The sequence below is a fragment of the Oncorhynchus mykiss genome, chromosome 13, assembly GCF_057628025.1.
Source record: "Oncorhynchus mykiss isolate SJ-2025 chromosome 13, ASM5762802v1, whole genome shotgun sequence".
NCBI lineage: Eukaryota > Metazoa > Chordata > Actinopteri > Salmoniformes > Salmonidae > Oncorhynchus > Oncorhynchus mykiss.
In genome coordinates this window covers 47,563,320-47,582,135 of record NC_143034.1, presented here as the reverse complement: position 1 = coordinate 47,582,135, position 18,816 = coordinate 47,563,320, and the positions used below count along the sequence as shown (strand labels likewise).

Below are 18,816 nucleotides of genomic sequence, written 5' to 3'. Positions count from 1 at the left end.
ATATGAGATGAGTAATACAAGATATGTAAACATTATTCATTGACTAAGATACCGTAGAATATAGAATGCAGTACAGTGAGGGGGGAAAGTATTTGATCCCCTGCTGATTTTGTACGTTTGCCCACTGACAAAGAAATGATCCGTCTATAATTTTAATGGTAGGTTTATTTGAACAGTGAGACAGTCAAAAATGTTATAAATTGATTTGCATTTTAATGAGGGGAAATAAGTATTTGACCCCCTCTCAACCAGAAAGATTTCTGGCTCCCAGGTGTCTTTTATACAGGTAACGAGCTGAGATTAGGAGCTCCTAATCTCAGTTTGTTACCTGTATAAAAGACACCTGTCCACAGAAGCAATCAATCAATCAGATTCCAAACTCTCCACCATGGCCAAGACCAAAGAGCTCTCCAAGGATGTCAGGGACAAGATTGTAGACCTACACAAGGCTGGAATGGGCTACAAGACCATCGCCAAGCAGCTTGGTGAGAAAGTGACAACAGTTGGTGCGATTATTCGCAAATGGAAGAAACGCAGAAGAACTGTCAATCTCCCTCGGCCTGGGGCTCCATGCAAGATCTCACCTCGTGGAGTTGCAATGATCATGAGAACGGTGAGGAATCAGCCCAGAACTACACGGGAGGATCTTGTCAATGATCTCAAGGCAGCATAGTCACCAAGAAAACAATTGGTAACACACTACGCCGTGTTGGACTGAAATCCTGTAGCGCCCGCAAGGTCCCCTTGCTCAAGAAAGAACATATACATGCCCGTCTCAAGTTTGCCAATGAACAGCTGAATGATTCAGAGGACAACTGGGTGAAAGTGTTGGAGCTCTTTGGCATCAACTCAACTAGCCGTGTTTGGAGGAGGGGGAATGCTGCCTATGACCCCAAGAACACCATACCTACCGTCAAACATGGAGGTGGAAACATGCTTTGGGGGTGTTTTTCTGCTAAGGGGACAGGACAACTTCACCGCATCAAAGAGACGATGGACGGGGCCATGTACCGTCAAATCTTGGGTGAGAACCTACTTCCCTCAGCCAGGGCATTGAAAATGGGTCGTGGATGGGTATTCCAGCATGACAATGACCCAAAACACACGGCCAAGGCAACTAAGGAGTGGCTCAAGAAGAAGCACATTAAGGTCCTGGAGTGGCCTAGCCAGTCTCCCGACCTTAATCCCATAGAAAATCTGTGGAGGGAGCTGAAGGTTCGAGTTGCCAAGATCTGCAAAGAGGAGTGGGACAAAATCCCTCCTGAGATATGTGCAAACCTGGTGGCCAACTACAAGAAATGTCTGACCTCTGTGATTGCCAACAAGGGTTTTGCCACCAAGTACTAAGTCATGTTTTGCAGCGGGGTCAAATACTTATTTCCCTCATTAAAATGCAAATCAATTTATACAATTTTTGACATGCGTTTTTCTGGATTATTTTTTTGTTATTCTGTCTCACTGTTCAAATAAACCTACCATTTAAAATTATAGACTGATCATTTCTTTGTCAGTGGGCAAATGTGCAAAATCAGCAAGGGATCAAATACTTCTTTCCCTCACTGTATATACATATGAGATGAGTAATGCCAGATAGGTAAAATTATTAAAGTGACTAGTGTTCCATTCCTTAAAGTGGCCAGTGATTCCTAGTCTATGCCTAAAGGCAGCAGCCTCTAATGTGCTAGTGATGGCTGTTTAACAGTCTAATAGCTGCAGCTTCCTATCAGTGCAGTGTTTGCAGATGTATGTGCAAAGGTGAAACGCATAACACATGAAACACGTCACTTTAATATGTTCTTTATCGTTGTTTCAGTACCCCGGGAAGTGGTCCCATGTTCAAACCCACCACCGTGGCAGTAGATGGGGAGAAGGGTGAAGAGGGGAGTGCTGTAACCCCCGAGTATGTTCCCCCTACAGACACTGCCATGGAGGGCTTGTCAGGGGAGGAGAAGAGCAGTGGGGGTCAGGCCTCCCCCAAACCAGCCCCCACCGTCAGCTTCTCCCTGGGGAAGAGCAGCTCATCCCCGGCCGGGGCCTCCAAGGTCAGCGTGTCCTTCTCCTTCGCCAAGAAACCCCCAGTGAAGCTGGAGACTGTCGCAGCAGTGTTCGCTAAACTCCATCAGGATGACGAGGAGGAGGGGGGACAGGAGGAGGGAGGGGAGAAGGCCGCGGGACAGGAGGAGACCTCCGGCTGCAGCACCGAGAGCCCCAAGGGAGGAGGAGGAGGGGGGAATGGAACTGCAGGGCCGGAGGAGGAGGAGGAGGAGCAGCAGGAGGAGCAACTATATCAAGAACAACCAGAGCAGCAGGAGGAAGAAGATGATGGCGCCTCCCTAGCCTCCACTCTCAACAAGCTGAAGATGATGATGAAGAAGGAGGAAGGCTGGGCCGGCCAGGAGCCTGAATACTACCACTACATCCCACCAACCCACTGCAGAGTCAAACCCCGCTTCCAGTTCCTGGTGTTCATGAAGGCCACAGACCAGTGTGAGATCAGGGAGCAAGAAGAAGATGAAGAGGTGGAAGAGAAGGAAGTGAAGAAGACCGAGAAGGTGGTAGTCGAGGTTTCTGAGCAGACACAGCCAAAAGCTACTGAGTGCAAATCAGAGGAGCCAGAGAAGACTCCTGCAGCTCCAGTCACAGAGCCCACTCCCACATCACCTAAACTGAAGACTGAAGAGGCCTCTGCCAGCTTAACAGACCCCCCACCCACAATGGCCCCCACCCCAGTACCAGGCAGCAAGCAGGAGACCCCAGTCCCAGAGCCCAACTCGGGCCCCAAAATCCCCACCGGCCCCTTCTTCCTGGTCCTGAGCAAAGACGAGAGCACCACTCTGCAGTGGCCCTCGGAGCTGCTGGACTTTACCAAGGCTCAGCCCGCCCTCTCTTACAGCTGCAACCCCCTGTACTTCGACTTCAAACTGTCCCGCAACAAAGGGGGACGAGCAGCCAAGTCCTCCAAGCCCGCTGGTGAAGGAGCTGAGAAAAAAACCAATCCTGAGGCAGCTGCTGCAGTCAATGAGGGGAATGCTGCTGCTGCCACCACCACCACCACCCCTGGGCCCAGCACTGACAAGGAGCAGCCCTCCTTAAAAATAGAGGGTTCCCAAGGGGAGACTAAGGAACAAAAGCTACAGAGTAGCACAAGCGGAGCCAAGAAGAAGAAAAAGAAGAAGAAGAAGCATAAGAAATCTGGGAAAGGCTCCAAGCGCAAAGAAAAAGAGAAGGGAGCCATAGTGGACGGGGACGCGGAAACTGAGATCCTAGGAGAGAAAACCAAAAAGAAGAAAAAACACAAACGAAAGAAGAGCAAAAACAAAGGTGAGGAGGGGGAAGAAGGAGGTGGTGGTGATAAGGAAAAGCCTAAAGAGGATAAAGCAGTAGCCGCAACGGTTTCTAGTGCTCCCCCAGCACCAGCAGGAACAGGATCTGCTACAGGAGTGGAACCTGGGAAGAGGAAACGACCAGCCAAAGAAGCACTTCAGAAGTCCGGGGCAGAGGAAGGTGGGGCAGGGAAAGGTTCTGACGAGGCCAAGCCCTCTGAGGAGCACAACGGCACCAAGCGTCTGAAGACAGACCCCAGCGCCCCACCCAGCGCTTCCTGCTCCTCCTCGGCCCAGAAAAGCCCCGGGCCAGGCAGACCACCCAGCAGTGAGAGTGAGGAGGAGGAAGGAGGTGGAGGCTCAGCTTCCCGATCCAGCCGCCGCAGGTCCACGCCCCGGGAGGGGCACCGGCACCAGAGCGAGGACTCCGGCCGCTCCCGAAGCCGCTCGTCGCGTCGGGGAGACGGGCGAGGGAGCAGCCGGCGGCGGCACCGCGGCCAGGCCTCCCGTAGCCAGTCAGACTCCAGCAGCTCGGAGCGCTCCTCGAGCGCCTACAGCCGGCGCAGCCGCAGCTACTCAGACAGTTACAGTGACGACAGTGACGGAGGCCGCCACCGGAGACACTCTAAACGCTCCTCTGACTCCGAGTACGATCGACGGGGAAGCGGCGGGCGGCGGCGCTCCAGAAGACGTCACTATTCTTCCTCGTCCTCGGAGGACTCTCGCTCCCGCTCACGCAGCCACAGCCGCAGGAAGAGGCACCAGCGGCGGCACCGGAGCAGCTCTCGGAGCTCTAGCAGCAGGAGCCGCAGCAGCAGCGCCAGGTCGTGGAGACGCAGCTACAGCCGCAGCCACAGCTCAGCCAGCCGCTCCTCCAGCTCTACTAAGGGCTCCCCTCACCGGGGTCGGGGAGGCCAGGGGGGCCACAGGGGCCGGGCAGACAGCGCTACACGGCGCCGAGACTTCAACCGCTCCTGCATCTACCGTTCCCAGTCCCCCCGCTCTGCCTCGTCACGAGCCCCAAACCGCAACAGCAGCTCCCAGAGCCAGAGGGCAGGGGGGTCCCGGGGAGAAGGAGGAGGAGACCAGAGGAACTCATCCTCACACTTCACCGCCCGCCAGCTTCTGGATAAGATCCAGTCCAGGAAGGGATCTGATGTCCCAACCACAGGGACCAAGACTGGCGCCAAGATCAAGGACCCACCATCGGGCTACTTTGGGCCCAAACTGCCTCCAGCTCTGGGCAATAAGTCCATGCTGCCCCTGTTCGGTAAGCTGCAGGCAGGGAAGAAATTCCCTGCGATCCCCCTGACCCGGCCCGATGGTGGAGAGAAGTCATCAGCAGGGAAAGGTTCAGATGCCGTGGCAGAGGTCATCCTGATGGAGCCCATCCGGGAGTTCCCCCCACCGCCTCCCCCTCCACCAGCTCATAAGAAGGTGGAGGAGACGGTAGTAGTTGTTCAGGAAGCCCGCCACCTCACCCTGGACGCACGGGTTCTTCATGAGCCCCGTCCACTGTTCCATCAGGAACCCTCCATGCTGATGCCCCCATACCAGGGCGACCCGGGACAGGACCCCTCCCAGAACCCCATGATGGAGTCCCTCATCCCCGACATGCATCAGCAGCCACCCCCCATGCACGCCTACCCCAACTACCCCCCGCCCAGCCTGGAGGATGAGGACATGGGCGTGGAGGCAGAGGAGGACGATCTGGCCCCGCTGGAGAGCCAGCCCATCACCTTCACCCCAGAGGAGATGGAGAAGTACGGCAAGCTGCAGCAGGCCGCCCAGCAGCACATCCAGCAGCAGCTCCTGGCCAAGCACATCAAGACCTTCCCCTCAGCCGCAGCAGCACAGGCTGCAGCGAACATGGCTGCAGCAGCGAACCATCTGCAGCCGGCACCCCCCCCTCCCCAGCAGCAGATGATCCAGATCCACCAGCCTGCTGTGTCTGCAGCCTCGGCTACCTCCATCACCACAGTACAACACCTCATCCAGCAGCACCATGCTGCTCAGGCTGCAGCCATGGGCATCCACCCACACGGACCCCACCCGCACCCCCAGTTAGCCCAGGTCCACCACATCCCCCAGCACCACCTCACCCCCATCTCCCTGTCTCACCTGGGACACTCTCTAGGCCACACTCTGGGCCACCAGTTGGGAGTGGGACACGCTGGACTGATCCCTGCCCACCACACGGCCTTCCTCTCTGGCCAGCCCATACACATTATCCCAGCCTCAGCACTTCATCACCACAGCCCCTTAGCCCTCCACCACATACCACACTCATCCCTCTACCCAACGCTGTTCGCCCCCCGGCACTCTAACGCAGCTGCGGCAGCCGCACTACAGCTCCACCCCTTCCTGCACCCCATCTTCTCAGGGCAGGACCTCCAGCACCCCCCTAACCACGGCTCCTGAGGAAGACCTTCACTAGAGCCATGTGTCCACATCAGAGGAGGGTGTTTTGGCCAGAGCAGGCCTGGTTAAACATGGAGAGAGGGAGATGTAGTGGCACCATTGTGCAGCAGATGATGATGAGAATATCATCAGACTGGCCACCATTAGACCACTGGCCAGACAGAGGTGCTGTGATATGCTGCCTGTGCAGAGGTAAACAGCAGACATTTACTGTGGGCACTTTGATGGACCGCTCCTAACAGTTGACTGAGATTCACCCTGAGGTTTCTGGACAGGGTAGAGGAGGGTTTGAGGCAACCTCAAATCTAAGATGTTTTGAATGGGAACCCAGTTTTATTTTTTTATTTTTAAAGCAGAAACCTCTGGAGTAATTTTTTTTTTTTTGTCCCACATTTTATAACTGATTGTCACTGTCAATGTTCTTCTTTGTTTTTACAGCCAAAGAGACACAGTGGCTGAAGCCATAAGCAGGATGGTGTTGTGGGAAAGGAAAGGGGAGGTGAGGACAAGAGGGGGTTTAGGGTGACATCCATGACTGGAAACAGCCTTGACTTTGTAATGTAATCTGGTGGCTCTAGTCTACTGCCTGAATTCTGTTGTCATTAATATCTCATTTTCTCACGACTACTTGCTCTCTTCATGACCCGTAATATTCACCAACAATTTGTAATACAGTATAGTGTACATAGATCACTGAGCAATGTGAAGTATCCCTCTAATATGATGGGCATTTAAGGGATGTTCTTTATTACTGACTAATGAAATGTTGCCCATAAGGAAATTAAAATGGTCACTGGTGGGGGAACACCGATAAGAGGTTGGGTGAAGCTCAAGTTTTATTGGAGGTACTGTGGGGGGGGTCATAGCCTCTTAGTGCTGTAGGGTTAAAGGTCATGTTGTTCCAAGTGGTAGTGGTTGTATATCGAAATGACTTGCACTGAAATCTGTACATCAAGATGCTGCTTTCGCATCATGTAACAAATGTATGATTGTAGTATACTGCAATAATTATTATTTTTGTTTTATTTCTAAATTATTTTCCAAAATGCTCCTCAAAAAGGAGATGTTTTTCCTCTTGTGTAATTTTTGCTCAATGTAAATAAAATTGTTTGTAGTTAACCCCAATAACATTCTAGGGGTTTGTTGCTACTGTAAAAAAAAATAAAAGAACTGAAGGAATGAAGATGGACAAGAATACTTTAGAGGCATTTTCTGAACTATTATCCTGTATGGGGAGGATTGGGTAATGGCACTGCCTTGTAAGTGGCAGCAATGGTATGTCTTTTTTAAATATAATGCGTCAGCAAATAAAGAGTTTTGAGTTGCTACATGTCTGTCTTAACTTTGTTTGTCTGGTGAAGAGTGAGTAGTCTGCAGTGGTATGAGTAAGGGTTGCGAGCAACACAAAGATAAATGTCCAGTGGCAGGGATCAGTCCAGCGTGTCCCACTCCCACATTATAGGCAGATTACATATAGTAACATACCAGCACAGACATGCGTTCTTTACTTACTGTGGCAAACGGCTTCTGAAACTGCAATGGGAAGGGAATTTCTCATTCTCAGCATATTGCATGCAGCCCTTTTTAGAATGGAGGACAAGTCTGCTAGGCTAATGAGGCTAGAGGATTTTTACATTGCTTTGCCTCTCCTCTGGTTATGGAATGCTGAGCTGTCACTAGATGGCGCCAGAGCTCCGTTTTATGTAGTCTCACAGCTAGCTGAACAAGACCAGGAGTCAAACTTTCTAATTTCAGCGTAAAACTTTATCCATAGTTTCTCATCTACCTGCTGGAACATTCCATGCTTATTGGTCTCCCAGGATTGTATTTGAACTAAATGTATGCACTCAGTACTGTCAGTGGCTCTGAATAAGCGTGTCTGCTAAATCACTAACATGTCAGATGTGATGGTAGGGGTTCCTATGCACAGTCCGGATAGGTCCCTAGACTAGGGACCCTCAAGTACTAGTCTTGAAAATAATTGTGTTTCAAACAATCGTTTTACTGTTGTAAATGTAAACTCCATATTATATGACAGTTTGACATCAGTGAGAGATTTATTTAAACTATGCTTTATGTCCATTGTTAGATTTGACCCATACCTAATTCAATTGCTAGATTCCATGGACAATGATGTACACTTCAGAGACAGATTAAGACAATTTTTAAAAACTTATCTCCAGAGAATTACAATTTGAACCTTGGTTGCACTAACATAGTGAGACTAGGGCCAAGAAAATGTCCAGATAATTTACATTTTGAAAGTGTGACAACAATACACTTTGTTCAGATAGTTTGACAAAACACGTTTTGTTCTCATTATCGGTCTGTATCTTGGGCACAGGTCCCTGTTAACTGCCCTCTTCCTCCCTGGACTAAATACATGTATTGATTCATCTGACATAAGTATTCTCCAGGCAGTGTGATGAGGTAAGGTAAAACAACAGCTTTATATCCATTTCCAGAATCATCCTCATTTGGAAACAATGAAGCATCATTTTACTGTTTGCTGCCAAATAGATGGTTTAGATGAGACCACAATTGGATGCCATCCACAAGGTAACGGAGAACTCATTATAGGGGAGACTAAGGCAAGCAAGTGGAGAATTGGTTTGAAAAAAAGGTGACCAGTCACATTGAAATGTGCTTCACACAGAGGCTGGCAGGTGGATGACCGGCAGGTGTCAGTGAGCTGGAATTGTGGTTGCAAGGTTCCACGTTCAGTTTGAAGTCAAATTAACGTTTTGCACTCAGTGTCTATACTTTAAGGACACCTGCTCTTTCCATAACAGACCGACCAGGTGAAAGCTATGATCCCTTATTGATGTCACTTGCTAAATTCACTTCAAGCACTATACATGGAGGATATGGGTTTTAAAAAAAAAATGTAAGCCTTGAGACATGGATTGTGTATGTGTGTCATTCATAGGGTGAATGGGCAAGACAGAAAAGTTCCTTTGAACGGGGTATGGTAGTAGGTGCCAGGCGCACCGGTTTGTGTCGAACTGCAATGCTGCTGGGCTTTTCACACAACAGTTTCCCATGTGTATCACTATTGGTCCACCGCCTAAAGGACATCTAGCCAGCTTGACAACTGTGGGAAGCATTGGAATCAACATGGGCCAGCATCCCTGTGGAATGCTTTCAATACCTTGTAGTGTCCATGCCCAGATGAATTGAGGCTGTTCTGAAGGCAAAAGGTGCAACTCAACATTAGGAAGGCGTCCTTAATGTTTTGTATACTCTGAGTTTAGGTCTTGCTTAGCACCCATTTTACTGGTGCAAACAAAGAGTGGTTGAAATAGAAGTGGGTGACAAAACCCATGGAAATTAAAAGACGGATAATTCCTCGCCTTCCGATCGGAACCAAAACTTTCAAGGAGCTCTCCGATTTGAAGACGATCCTATTTTATCTCCGTTCACGTATCTTATGGGCTTACTGTGCAAAAATGTCCAAGACCAACGCAAAACTGTGGTTGCAGACGCGGTCATGGTCAGCCCAGGTACTTGACCACCAGGAACATGACCACACAGGTGAGCAGCATCCCTCCAATCATGATGAACTTATCCTGGGTGGCCCTCTTCTCGATCAGCCTCATCACCGTGTTGGACAGACCCAGCATGTTGGCCACATCCAGCATCTTCTTGTGGGTCCCCTGGATTTAGGGAAGACATCAAACGTTAGCTGCTGAAGTTCCATTGATTGTGCTGTTGTTTCCTGAAGAACAAGCTGAAGTTAGTTATTAATGGGTATTCTGCTTCATTGCTGTTTGTGGGAATACTGTATACACAGTCGTATCATAACCTGCATTTAGCCTGGTCATGACAAAGCTCTATTCAACTGATTAGGGAGAGGCTGTCTGAGGAACCGCACCCAGCCATTCTGTCCTCCCGGTCTGTCCCTCGGCCGTTTCTCACGGCCAGCCCATCTGATCACCAGACGCCCTGATAACAGGAGGCCCACAGCAGCCTCCACCAGGAACACCATCTCTTCTCCTCCCTGGAAATATGTACTTAGCCTGCTGCTGACAACCAGCACCACACACACACACACACACTTCTACTACACATAGTGATCATTACAGAGACAGAAACCGGGTCAGCCAGGGTTTGTCTTGGGAATACTGATTCCTCTCTCTGGGATACCGTCGACAGGGACCTGCCCTGCCGTGTCACGGTCAGTGTACCTTGGCAAAGTGTCAACAACAAAAAAACAGATCCTCAAAACGTTCTACAGCTGCACCATTGAGAGCATCTTGACTTGCTGCATCACCACTTGGTATGGCAACTGCTTGGCATCCACTACAAAGAGTAGTGCGTACGGCCCAGTACATCACTGGGGCTGAGCTCCCTGCCATCCAGGACCTCTATACCAGGCGGTGTCAGAGGAAGACCCTGATAATTTTCAAAGACTCCAGTCCCCCAAGTGGTAGACATTTCTGCTACCTCACGGAAAGCGGTACCGATGCACCAAGTTTGGAACCAACAGGACCCTGAACAGCTTCTACCAACAAGCCATAAGAATGCTAAATAGTTAACCAAATAGCTACCAGGACTATCAGCATTTTGCACTCTTTTGAATCATCACATACGCTGCTGCTAGTGCTTATCTATCCCGTTGCCTCATCACTTTACCCCTCCCTACATGTACATATCTACCTCAATTGCATCGTACCCCTGCACATCAACTCGGTACTGGTACCCCATGTACAGTGCCTTGCGAAAGTATTCGGCCCCCTTGAACTTTGCGACCTTTTGCCACATTTCAGGCTTCAAACATAAAGATTTAAAACTGTATTTTTTTGTGAAGAATCAACAACAAGTGGGACACAATCATGAAGTGGAACGACATTTATTGGATATTTCTAACTTTTTGAACAAATCAAAAACTGAAAAATTGGGCGTGCAAAATTATTCAGCCCCTCAGCCCCACTGTGATAGTCTCAGAGGTCCGTTAAAAGCACAGAGAGCATCATGAAGAACAAGGAACACACTAGGCAGGTCCGAGATACTGTTGTGAAGAAGTTTAAAGCCGGATTTGGATACAAAAAGATTTCCCAAGCTTTAAACATCCCAAGGAGCACTGTGCAAGCGATAATATTGAAATGGAAGGAGTATCAGACCACTGCAAATCTACCAAGACCTGGCCGTCCCTCTAAACTTTCAGCTCATACAAGGAGAAGACTGATCAGAGATGCAGCCAAGAGGCCCATGATCACTCTGGATGAACTGCAGAGATCTACAGCTGAGGTGGGAGACTCTGTCCATAGGACAACAATCAGTCGTATATTGCACAAATCTGGCCTTTATGGAAGAGTGGCAAGAAGAAAGCCATTTCTTAAAGATATCCATAAAAAGTGTCGTTTAACGTTTGCCACAAGCCACCTGGGAGACACACCAAACATGTGGAAGAAGGTGCTCTGGTCAGATGAAACCAAAATTGAAATTTTTGGCAACAATGCAAAACGTTATGTTTGGCGTAAAAGCAACACAGCTGAACACATCATCCCCACTGTCAAACATGGTGGTGGCAGCATCATGGTTTGGGCCTGCTTTTCTTCAGCAGGGACAGGGAAGATGGTTAAAATTGATGGGAAGATGGATGGAGCCAAATACAGGACCATTCTGGAAGAAAACCTGATGGAGTCTGCAAAAGACCTGAGACTGGGACGGAGATTTGTCTTCCAACAAGACAATGATCCAAAACATAAAGCAAAATCTACAATGGAATGGTTCAAAAATAAACATATCTAGGTAGGTGTTAGGTGTTATAGGTGTTAGAATGGCCAAGTCAAAGTCCAGACCTGAATCCAATCGAGAATCTGTGGAAAGAACTGAAAACTGCTGTTCACAAATGCTCTCCATCCAACCTCACTGAGCTCGAGCTGTTTAGCAAGGAGGAATGGGAAAAAATGTCAGTCTCTCGATGTGCAAAACTGATAGAGACATACCCCAAGCGACTTACAGCTGTAATCACAGCAAAAGGTGGCGCTACAAAGTATTAACTTAAGGGGGCTGAATAATTTTGCACGCCCAATTTTTCAGTTTTTGATTTGTTAAAAAAGTTTGAAATATCCAATAAATGTCGTTCCACCTCATGATTGTGTCCCACTTGTTGTTGATTCTTCACAAAAAAATACAGTTTTATATCTTTATGTTTGAAGCCTGAAATGTGGCAAAAGGTCGCAAAGTTCAAGGGGGCCGAATACTTTCGCAAGGCACTGTATATAGCCAAGTTATGGTTACTCATTGTGTATTCATTCTCTCTCCATTTTGTCTCTCTGCATTGTTGGGAAAGGCCCGTATGTGAGCAAACACACACACCTTGAGCGTGTCCCTCTGGTCCCGGAGTCCTGTGAGGATGCTGCTGCCGCTGCCCAGGAGGTCGTCCATGCCTCTGTGTGCGTTGTTCAGGTTGGAGTTTAACTGCAACGTCTCGTCTATGGGGATGGAGGTGTCTGCATCCTGTAGGGGACAATACCGGTAACATCTCAACACAATGTTCCCCTAATAAATGTATTTCGGTTTTATTGCCCATGTTACACCAGTTGTGGTGTGTCAAGCAATAGCTTGCATGCGTGTTTTAGGTTATCATTACATGAGTGCAGACATTACTGTAGTGCTACATGGGAGACGAGTGTGTTCTGGTGGTTACATGTGGTTTTGGAGTGTGCCACTACTACTGACGTTGGTGGTGAAGGTACGACTCATGAGCTCCTCCCTCTCTCGGTCCTGGGTCTCTCGTGAGTAGCGACGGTACTGGAAGTTCCTCAGCGCCGTCTGGAGGTGCTGAACATCATACTTCAGCTGGTCTACCCGCCTGCGGAGGGGACACAGACAGAGACCACATTCTTCTTACCCCCCCAGCCGAATAATGGCAGGAAATCTCAGAGGGTAAAAATGTCAGCCTCCAGCCCCATCCAGCATTTCAGGACTGTGGTTCAGTCACTCCTTCTTCACTAACTCATGACATCTGTGTATGGATGTCTTCTAGTTCTCAATAAAAGCTTTCTATCGTCACTAAGATAAGTCAACATGCCTCCCTTCTTCCCAATCTGACTTACTTCTCCACCTGGCTGAAACACCCGAGGGCCTGTCTCCCTCCACCCTTCTCTCCCGCTCCTCCTGAGCATCACCTGCTCGTGGCTCAGCCCTGCGGCCTCAGCGTACTGTAGCTGTCCTGAGATCAGAGGAGAGCTGTGGGACGGGGCGCAGCAGTTTGTCCCCTGGGGCCTGTTTACCCGGCTCTGAAGTGACGCCTTGCCCAACGCGGCAGGAATGCCGGTGAATGACGGGGCTGCCGAGGGAATGTTTTCACAGAGCCGCGTTGCCACAGGGGATGAGAAACACACTGCCCGTTTCATCTAGCTGCGATCTCGTCCCGGTCCCACCCATCTTTATGAAACATTCATCGCCACGCCACCTCTGGTGTATTTGGGTCACCGATGCAGTTTATGAGTACTCACAGTTTGACGTTCTGACGGCGGTTTGGCGGTTCTTTGCCAGCCAGGATTTCCAGACGTTCGAAATGGTTGAAGATCTGGTCGATTCTGGCCTGCAGATCGTTCTCCAACACTGGAGAGAGAGCGCGCACACAGACACAGACACACACACACACACACACATAAACTATTAAACACACCCTGAACAGTTGTTTCACTCCCCAAATAGGCCCATCTTATACAAAATAAAATGTTAAAGTTATGTTCATTCTAATAAATCAGACAAGATTTCCTTATGCCATGTTGCCATGGAATATAGCCCCGTGGTTTCAGGTGAATCCAAGAGAGAGAGATGAAAGCAAATATGTTATTTCCTCAAACTTCACAGAGGAAGTTAATCCACATTGAAACAAAGGGCCTTGTACATCATCTCTTCATGAAGACAAATCAGCCACTGATTCTTATTTGAAGTCAGATATCTATCGTTACACCCGTTTCATTCTCAGACTGCTGAGATTCTAGATAGCGTTTGATTCCAAGGTGACAGCAGCACTAGGCTTGTGGGAAGCTTTTATCTGCCCTTTAAAAGGACTTGCACCATCTTGTCCCCCACCCTCTCCCTCTACTGAGTGACTCCTCGCTCGGACGCCTGCTGCATCCTTCCACCCTCTAACATGCGAGATGATGTCATTGTCACAACTGGGCGGCCGACTGGCTGCCACCATTATCTTTAGAGAAGACTTCCCGGTCGTCCCTCTGCTGCCACCCCTATGCTTCCTGCCCTGGCACCAGCCTGGCTCACAGAACATTGCCCGCCCTGCTCACCTCCCAAAACAATCAGTAGGGAGGGCAGGGTACAGCTTGGCTCAAAGGGCTGCGCAACACTGGAGAAGGGGAAAAGATGTAAATACTGCCTAGTTGTAAATTCCAAATGTATAATTAACAAAAATATAAAAACGCAACAATTTAAAATATTTTACTGAGTTACAGTTCATGTAAGGTAATCAGTCAATTGAAATAAATTAATTAGGCCCTCATCTATGGATTTCGCATGACTGGGAACACAAATATGCATCTGTTGGTCACAGATACCTTTAAAAAAGGTATCATAAAACCAGTCAGTATCTGGCCAGCATTTTCTTCATGCAGAGCGAAGACAGAGTTGATCAGGCTGCTGATTGTGGCCTGTGGAATGTTGTCCCACCCCTCTTCAATGGCTGTGTGAAGTTGCTGGATATTGGCGGGAACTGGAATGCGCTGTCGTACACGCCGGTCCAGAGCATCCCACACATGCTCAATAGGTGACGTGTCTGGTGAGTATGCAGGCCATGGAAGAACTGGGACATTTTCAGCTTCCAGGAAATGTGAACAGATCCTTGCGGCATGGGGTTGTGCATTATCATGCTGAAACATGAGGTGATGGCGGGGTTGAATGGCACGACAATGAGTCTCAGGAACTCGTCACAGTGTGCATTCAAATTGCCATCAATAAAATTAAATTAAGCTACGGACAATGAGCACATGCCTTCCCTTACTCTAGCCCTACCATGGGGCACTCTGTTCACAACGTTGACATCAGCAAACCGCTCGCCAACACACCTTCTGCAATCTGCCCAGTACAGCTGAAACCGGGATTAATCTGTGAAGAGCAGACTTCTCCAGCATGCCAGTGGCCATAGAAGGTGAGCATTTGCCCACTGAAGTCGGTTACCACGTTGAACTGCAGTCAGGTCAAGACCCTGGTGAGGACGACGAGCACACAGATGAGCTTCCCTGATACGGTTTCTGACAGCTTGTGCAGAAATTCTGCGGTTGTGCAAACCCATAGTTTCATCAGCTGTCTGGGTGGCAGGGCTCAGACAATCCTGCAGGTGAAGAAGCCAGATGTGAAGGTCCTTGGCTGGCCTGGTTACATGTGGTCTGCGGTTGTGAGGCCAGTTGGACGTACTGCCAAATTCTGTAAACGACGTTGGAGGCGGCTTATTGTAGAGAAATAAACATTAAATTCTCTGGCAACAGCTCTGTTGGACAGTCCTGCAGCCAGCATGCCAATTGCACACTCCCTCAAAACTTGAGACTTCTGTGGCATTGTGATGTGTGACAAAACTGCACATTTAGAGTGACCTTTTATTGTCCCCAGCACAAGTTGCACCTGTGTAATGACCATGCTGTTTAATCAGCTTTTTGATATGCCACATCTGTCAGGTGGATCGATTATCTTGACAACGGAGAAATGCTCACTAACAGCGATGTAAACACATTTGAGAAATAATTTTTTTGTGCATATGGAACATTTCTGTGAGGTTGACACTTGCAACATTCATTGAATGCAGAAGATACATTATTTAGAAAGAGTGAACTCACAGTGGACAGACTGACGATCTGTGTTCTCCAGGCGTCCCATGAGCGACTGCACCTCCTGGATTTGCCTGATCAAAGAGGAGAGAGAGCAAAGATATATAATTATTCCTAGGCTACCGTAAAAATTAAACAGAGGTCTATATGGAAGCGTAATATTAGATAAGGGTCTATTGAATAGATAAGGAACTAGACAATGGTATGTGGCAATTTAATACACACGCTAGATACGTAAACTACAGACAGTGAATTAATGGTGCTTTCAAGACTACTGGGAACTCGGGTTTGGGGGGCAAAACAAGGTAAGATCATGACGTCAGTGATCTTTAGGTCAGAAAATCGGAACTCTAAAAAGATGCTCGAGTTTCCGACTTGGAACTCAGAGTTGGATGACCGTTCAAAACGATGTTTCCCAGTCAGAGCTAGTTTTTTTTCCCCCGAGTTCCTAATATTCTTGAATGCACTGAAGCCAAAGATTTCCCAGTTGATCTGAACGCGGCGTACCGTTACAGTAGTGATAGTTAAATATTGTTGGTCATGGATCTATGGCTATCTATTAGCTGGTTGGCTAGCTAGTTTCCTGTTGACATCATGACCACTAATGGAAGGGGTTAGTTAAAACTATATTTTGTTGTGAAATGTTGTTAGCTAGCCAGCTAGTTACAGTAACGCGGTATATCATAAGGCAAGTGAGCTACGTTAGATGTCTTCTTTTTTTGAAAGAGAACAGAAACACTCACTTATTTGTTTGATGGTACAATGTCTCCATTTTCCTTTTATGTTTCAAGACACAATCCACAAAAAATACCCTCGGTCTATAGAAGAATACCTTTAGCCGGTTTTATTTTGAAACTGAAAACAAGTGGATTTTTGTGCAACGCACACGTCATCAGTTGAGAAAATGTGTGTACGGAAATGGAATAGCGGAAGCTCCACCGAGTGATAAAAGCCAAAGAACTGCTGCAGCGACACTACGAGGCAGGTACAGGTAGCTCGACAGCTCCAATCAAACAATGAAGAAGAAATGTAGGAAAATGCAAAATAAAATGATTTAAAGTTAGTGCAATTTAAACGATGTTCGTGTTTCCTGTCTTACATTTCAACACCAAAATATGGCATGATAATAGTTTATGAAGTGGAAGTGAGCTTTCTAGATTTGAGTGATTCTTTTAAATCATGTTTCTATGTTGGTTCATTTGATGCTTAGACTACCGTAACAAAAGTCATATTTATTGATCTATTTTCAGCTTTTTACATGTCATATATCATACCCTTAATCTGAATCACAGACAGTGTGCTTTCTGTTCCCACAACAACAACAAAAAGCATCCTCTCCCCCTCAATCCAACCAGGGCTCATCTGTTGACGGGGAGACTAATGTAACTGGAAAGACTTAATGAGAAGACGTCTCCAGGCAAAGTTTTGTCAGCTCACCCTGGGTTTTTCTAATTATCCCCTTTTTCCACAGATTGGTGTCAGAATACACCTGTCTGTCCATCCTGGATTCCCTCCTCTGCCCGCGGATACAGACAGACCAACAATAATGATATCAAACTTTCCACGGGCAGATGAGATTGGGAGAAGTCACAAATGTCTGCACCCAGGATAAATGAGGATGAGGTAAGGTGTCAGATTGTTTGTTAAGCTGCCAATCAAATTCTCTCTCCCCTTCAATGAGTGTGTGAAAACAGACGTGGTTTGAATACTCAGAATTATGCTGCCCCCTGAGATGTTAACAATGGATCCTTAGTGATGCAGAAGAGAGAATCATCCTGGGGCTATCCCTGGCACCCCTACAAAACCACACCTCACATCAGCTCTCGCTCTCTCCCACGCTCCGTCAGCCTACCACTGGAGATGCATGAGGGTATGAGCAGAGCAGCCAAACAATTGCAGGTGTCCCATTGACAGATACTATATGTTCAGGGGAATTGGCTCTAAAGTCTCTATAATGTGTTATTGTTTACCCCACACAGCACAACCGACCTATCATGAGAGAGATGGTTTGCTGAGCCTGTTGGTTGATGGTTGACACTTGTCTCTCCAGGCTACTTGCTTCTCAACAGAGGCCTGTTTTAACCCACCCCCACATGTCAAAAAAACATGATTCATGTTCAAGCCACTTCTTGCTCTTGCTGCTCACCATTTTCGGTTGTCATAACACCTCCTCAGGGCAGTGGTGGGATATGTTTAGATTTAACATGTAGCTCAGACAAGTAGAGAAGGAGAGGAAGGGCCCCTACGAGCCCTTTGGCAGATTATGTTGGCTGCACTGTCTGTGCTCTAACCCTAACCCTGGAGAAAGGAGGAGCAGAGTTTACCGGTCTTCCCCCCACACCTGAGCACTACAGGCAGATACTGACACCTAGACTCCAGATGTGGAGCATGCTCACTTCACTCTGATTGACCAAGTCATCATCATGTGTCCGTTTCAACCCCGCTCCTGCTAAACTCCCCTGTTCTGTTACATTCAGGTACATCAGTCACTGAACACACCTATGGGGAAAGAGACAAAGAAGGAATGTGTAGGTAGGGTTGAGTTAGGGTTTGTTGTTGTGGTTTTCAGGAAAGGTCTAGTGTGAAGATGGATGTGTGAGATGTTTAGCCCTGTATATGTGTGTGTGTGTGTGTGTGTGTGTGGCCCCTTTTCTGAACCACCAGTAAGACACCCTATTTCCTGATGCCAGCGCTGGATCCCTGGGGCCGTCAAAAGCAGTTTCCTGGAACTAGAGGATTTTGAGCCGGATCAGTCTCCCTCTCCTGGCTAGACACCATGGCAGCAGCACTGTTGTTAGGTAGAGGAACTCACCCGTCCCACTGAATGAATCCCCTATGCCTTTGTTTTAAACATAAAGGGAAAATTATATGTTATTAAATCACTTATATTTAATGCACTGAACGATCCTTCTCAGGCAAAATAATACATTATAACTCTACAATCATAAACCCGGAGAGACAAAATGAAGAGCCCAATTATGACGAGCTAAATTGCTTCAGGGCAACGATGTTTGGATTCCAGTAATTTTTTGGAAGGCAACTGATCTTCTCATTCTCCTGAGGGAAATTATCAGTTTGCCTTTGAAGCCGTGATGAAAGGTTGAATGAAAGCAGATGAGTACCTGTCAAAAAAGAGAGGGAGAATTCATAATGTCTCTGTCTATGGGGACCAGGGAGAGGGGTTCGACTGGCATTTGTTTCTGCTCTTTGGCTGTAATGGAGGTGTGGAGGTGAGAGGGGCGTGCCCACCCAGAGAGAGGAGGAGGTGAAATGAC

The 18,816-nt window shown here is 48.0% G+C and overlaps 2 protein-coding genes across 24 annotated transcripts in view; one reads left to right on the top strand and one right to left on the bottom strand.

Annotated features, from left to right (window-relative positions):
- The window catches only part of LOC110486290 (G patch domain-containing protein 8), a 37,251-nt gene extending 30,177 nt beyond the window's left edge, over nt 1–7,074 (top strand). For all 23 annotated transcript variants that reach the window (XM_036940992.2, XM_090196359.1, XM_090196352.1 and 20 more), the window contains one exon: nt 1,814–7,074. In XM_036940992.2, the coding sequence (XP_036796887.2) occupies nt 1,814–5,744 (3,931 nt within the window). In that variant the 3' untranslated portion in view covers nt 5,745–7,074. The remainder of the gene's footprint in view (nt 1–1,813) is intronic.
- A 708-nt stretch (nt 7,075–7,782) lies between these two features.
- LOC110486291 (Golgi SNAP receptor complex member 2) lies at nt 7,783–16,488 on the bottom strand. The gene is made up of 6 exons (XM_021557766.3): nt 16,285–16,488; nt 15,551–15,615; nt 13,211–13,319; nt 12,432–12,564; nt 12,069–12,209; nt 7,783–9,400 (listed from the first exon to the last, which is right to left on the bottom strand). Exons 1-6 carry the CDS (start codon nt 16,311–16,313, stop codon nt 9,239–9,241), a joined length of 639 nt encoding a protein of 212 aa, XP_021413441.3. The 5' UTR covers nt 16,314–16,488; the 3' UTR covers nt 7,783–9,238.
- Between the last annotated feature and the right edge of the window lie 2,328 nt (nt 16,489–18,816).

Coding starts and splice junctions, on each gene's coding strand:
- LOC110486291 (XM_021557766.3), bottom strand. CDS start 16,313: ATGGAGACATTGTACCATCAAACAAATAA. Junction 13,320..15,550: donor AGATCGTCAGTCTGTCCACT/GTGAGTTCACTC, acceptor CTCTCTCTCCAG/TGTTGGAGAACGATCTGCAG. Junction 12,210..12,431: donor GTCGTACCTTCACCACCAAC/GTCAGTAGTAGT, acceptor TGTCCCCTACAG/GATGCAGACACCTCCATCCC.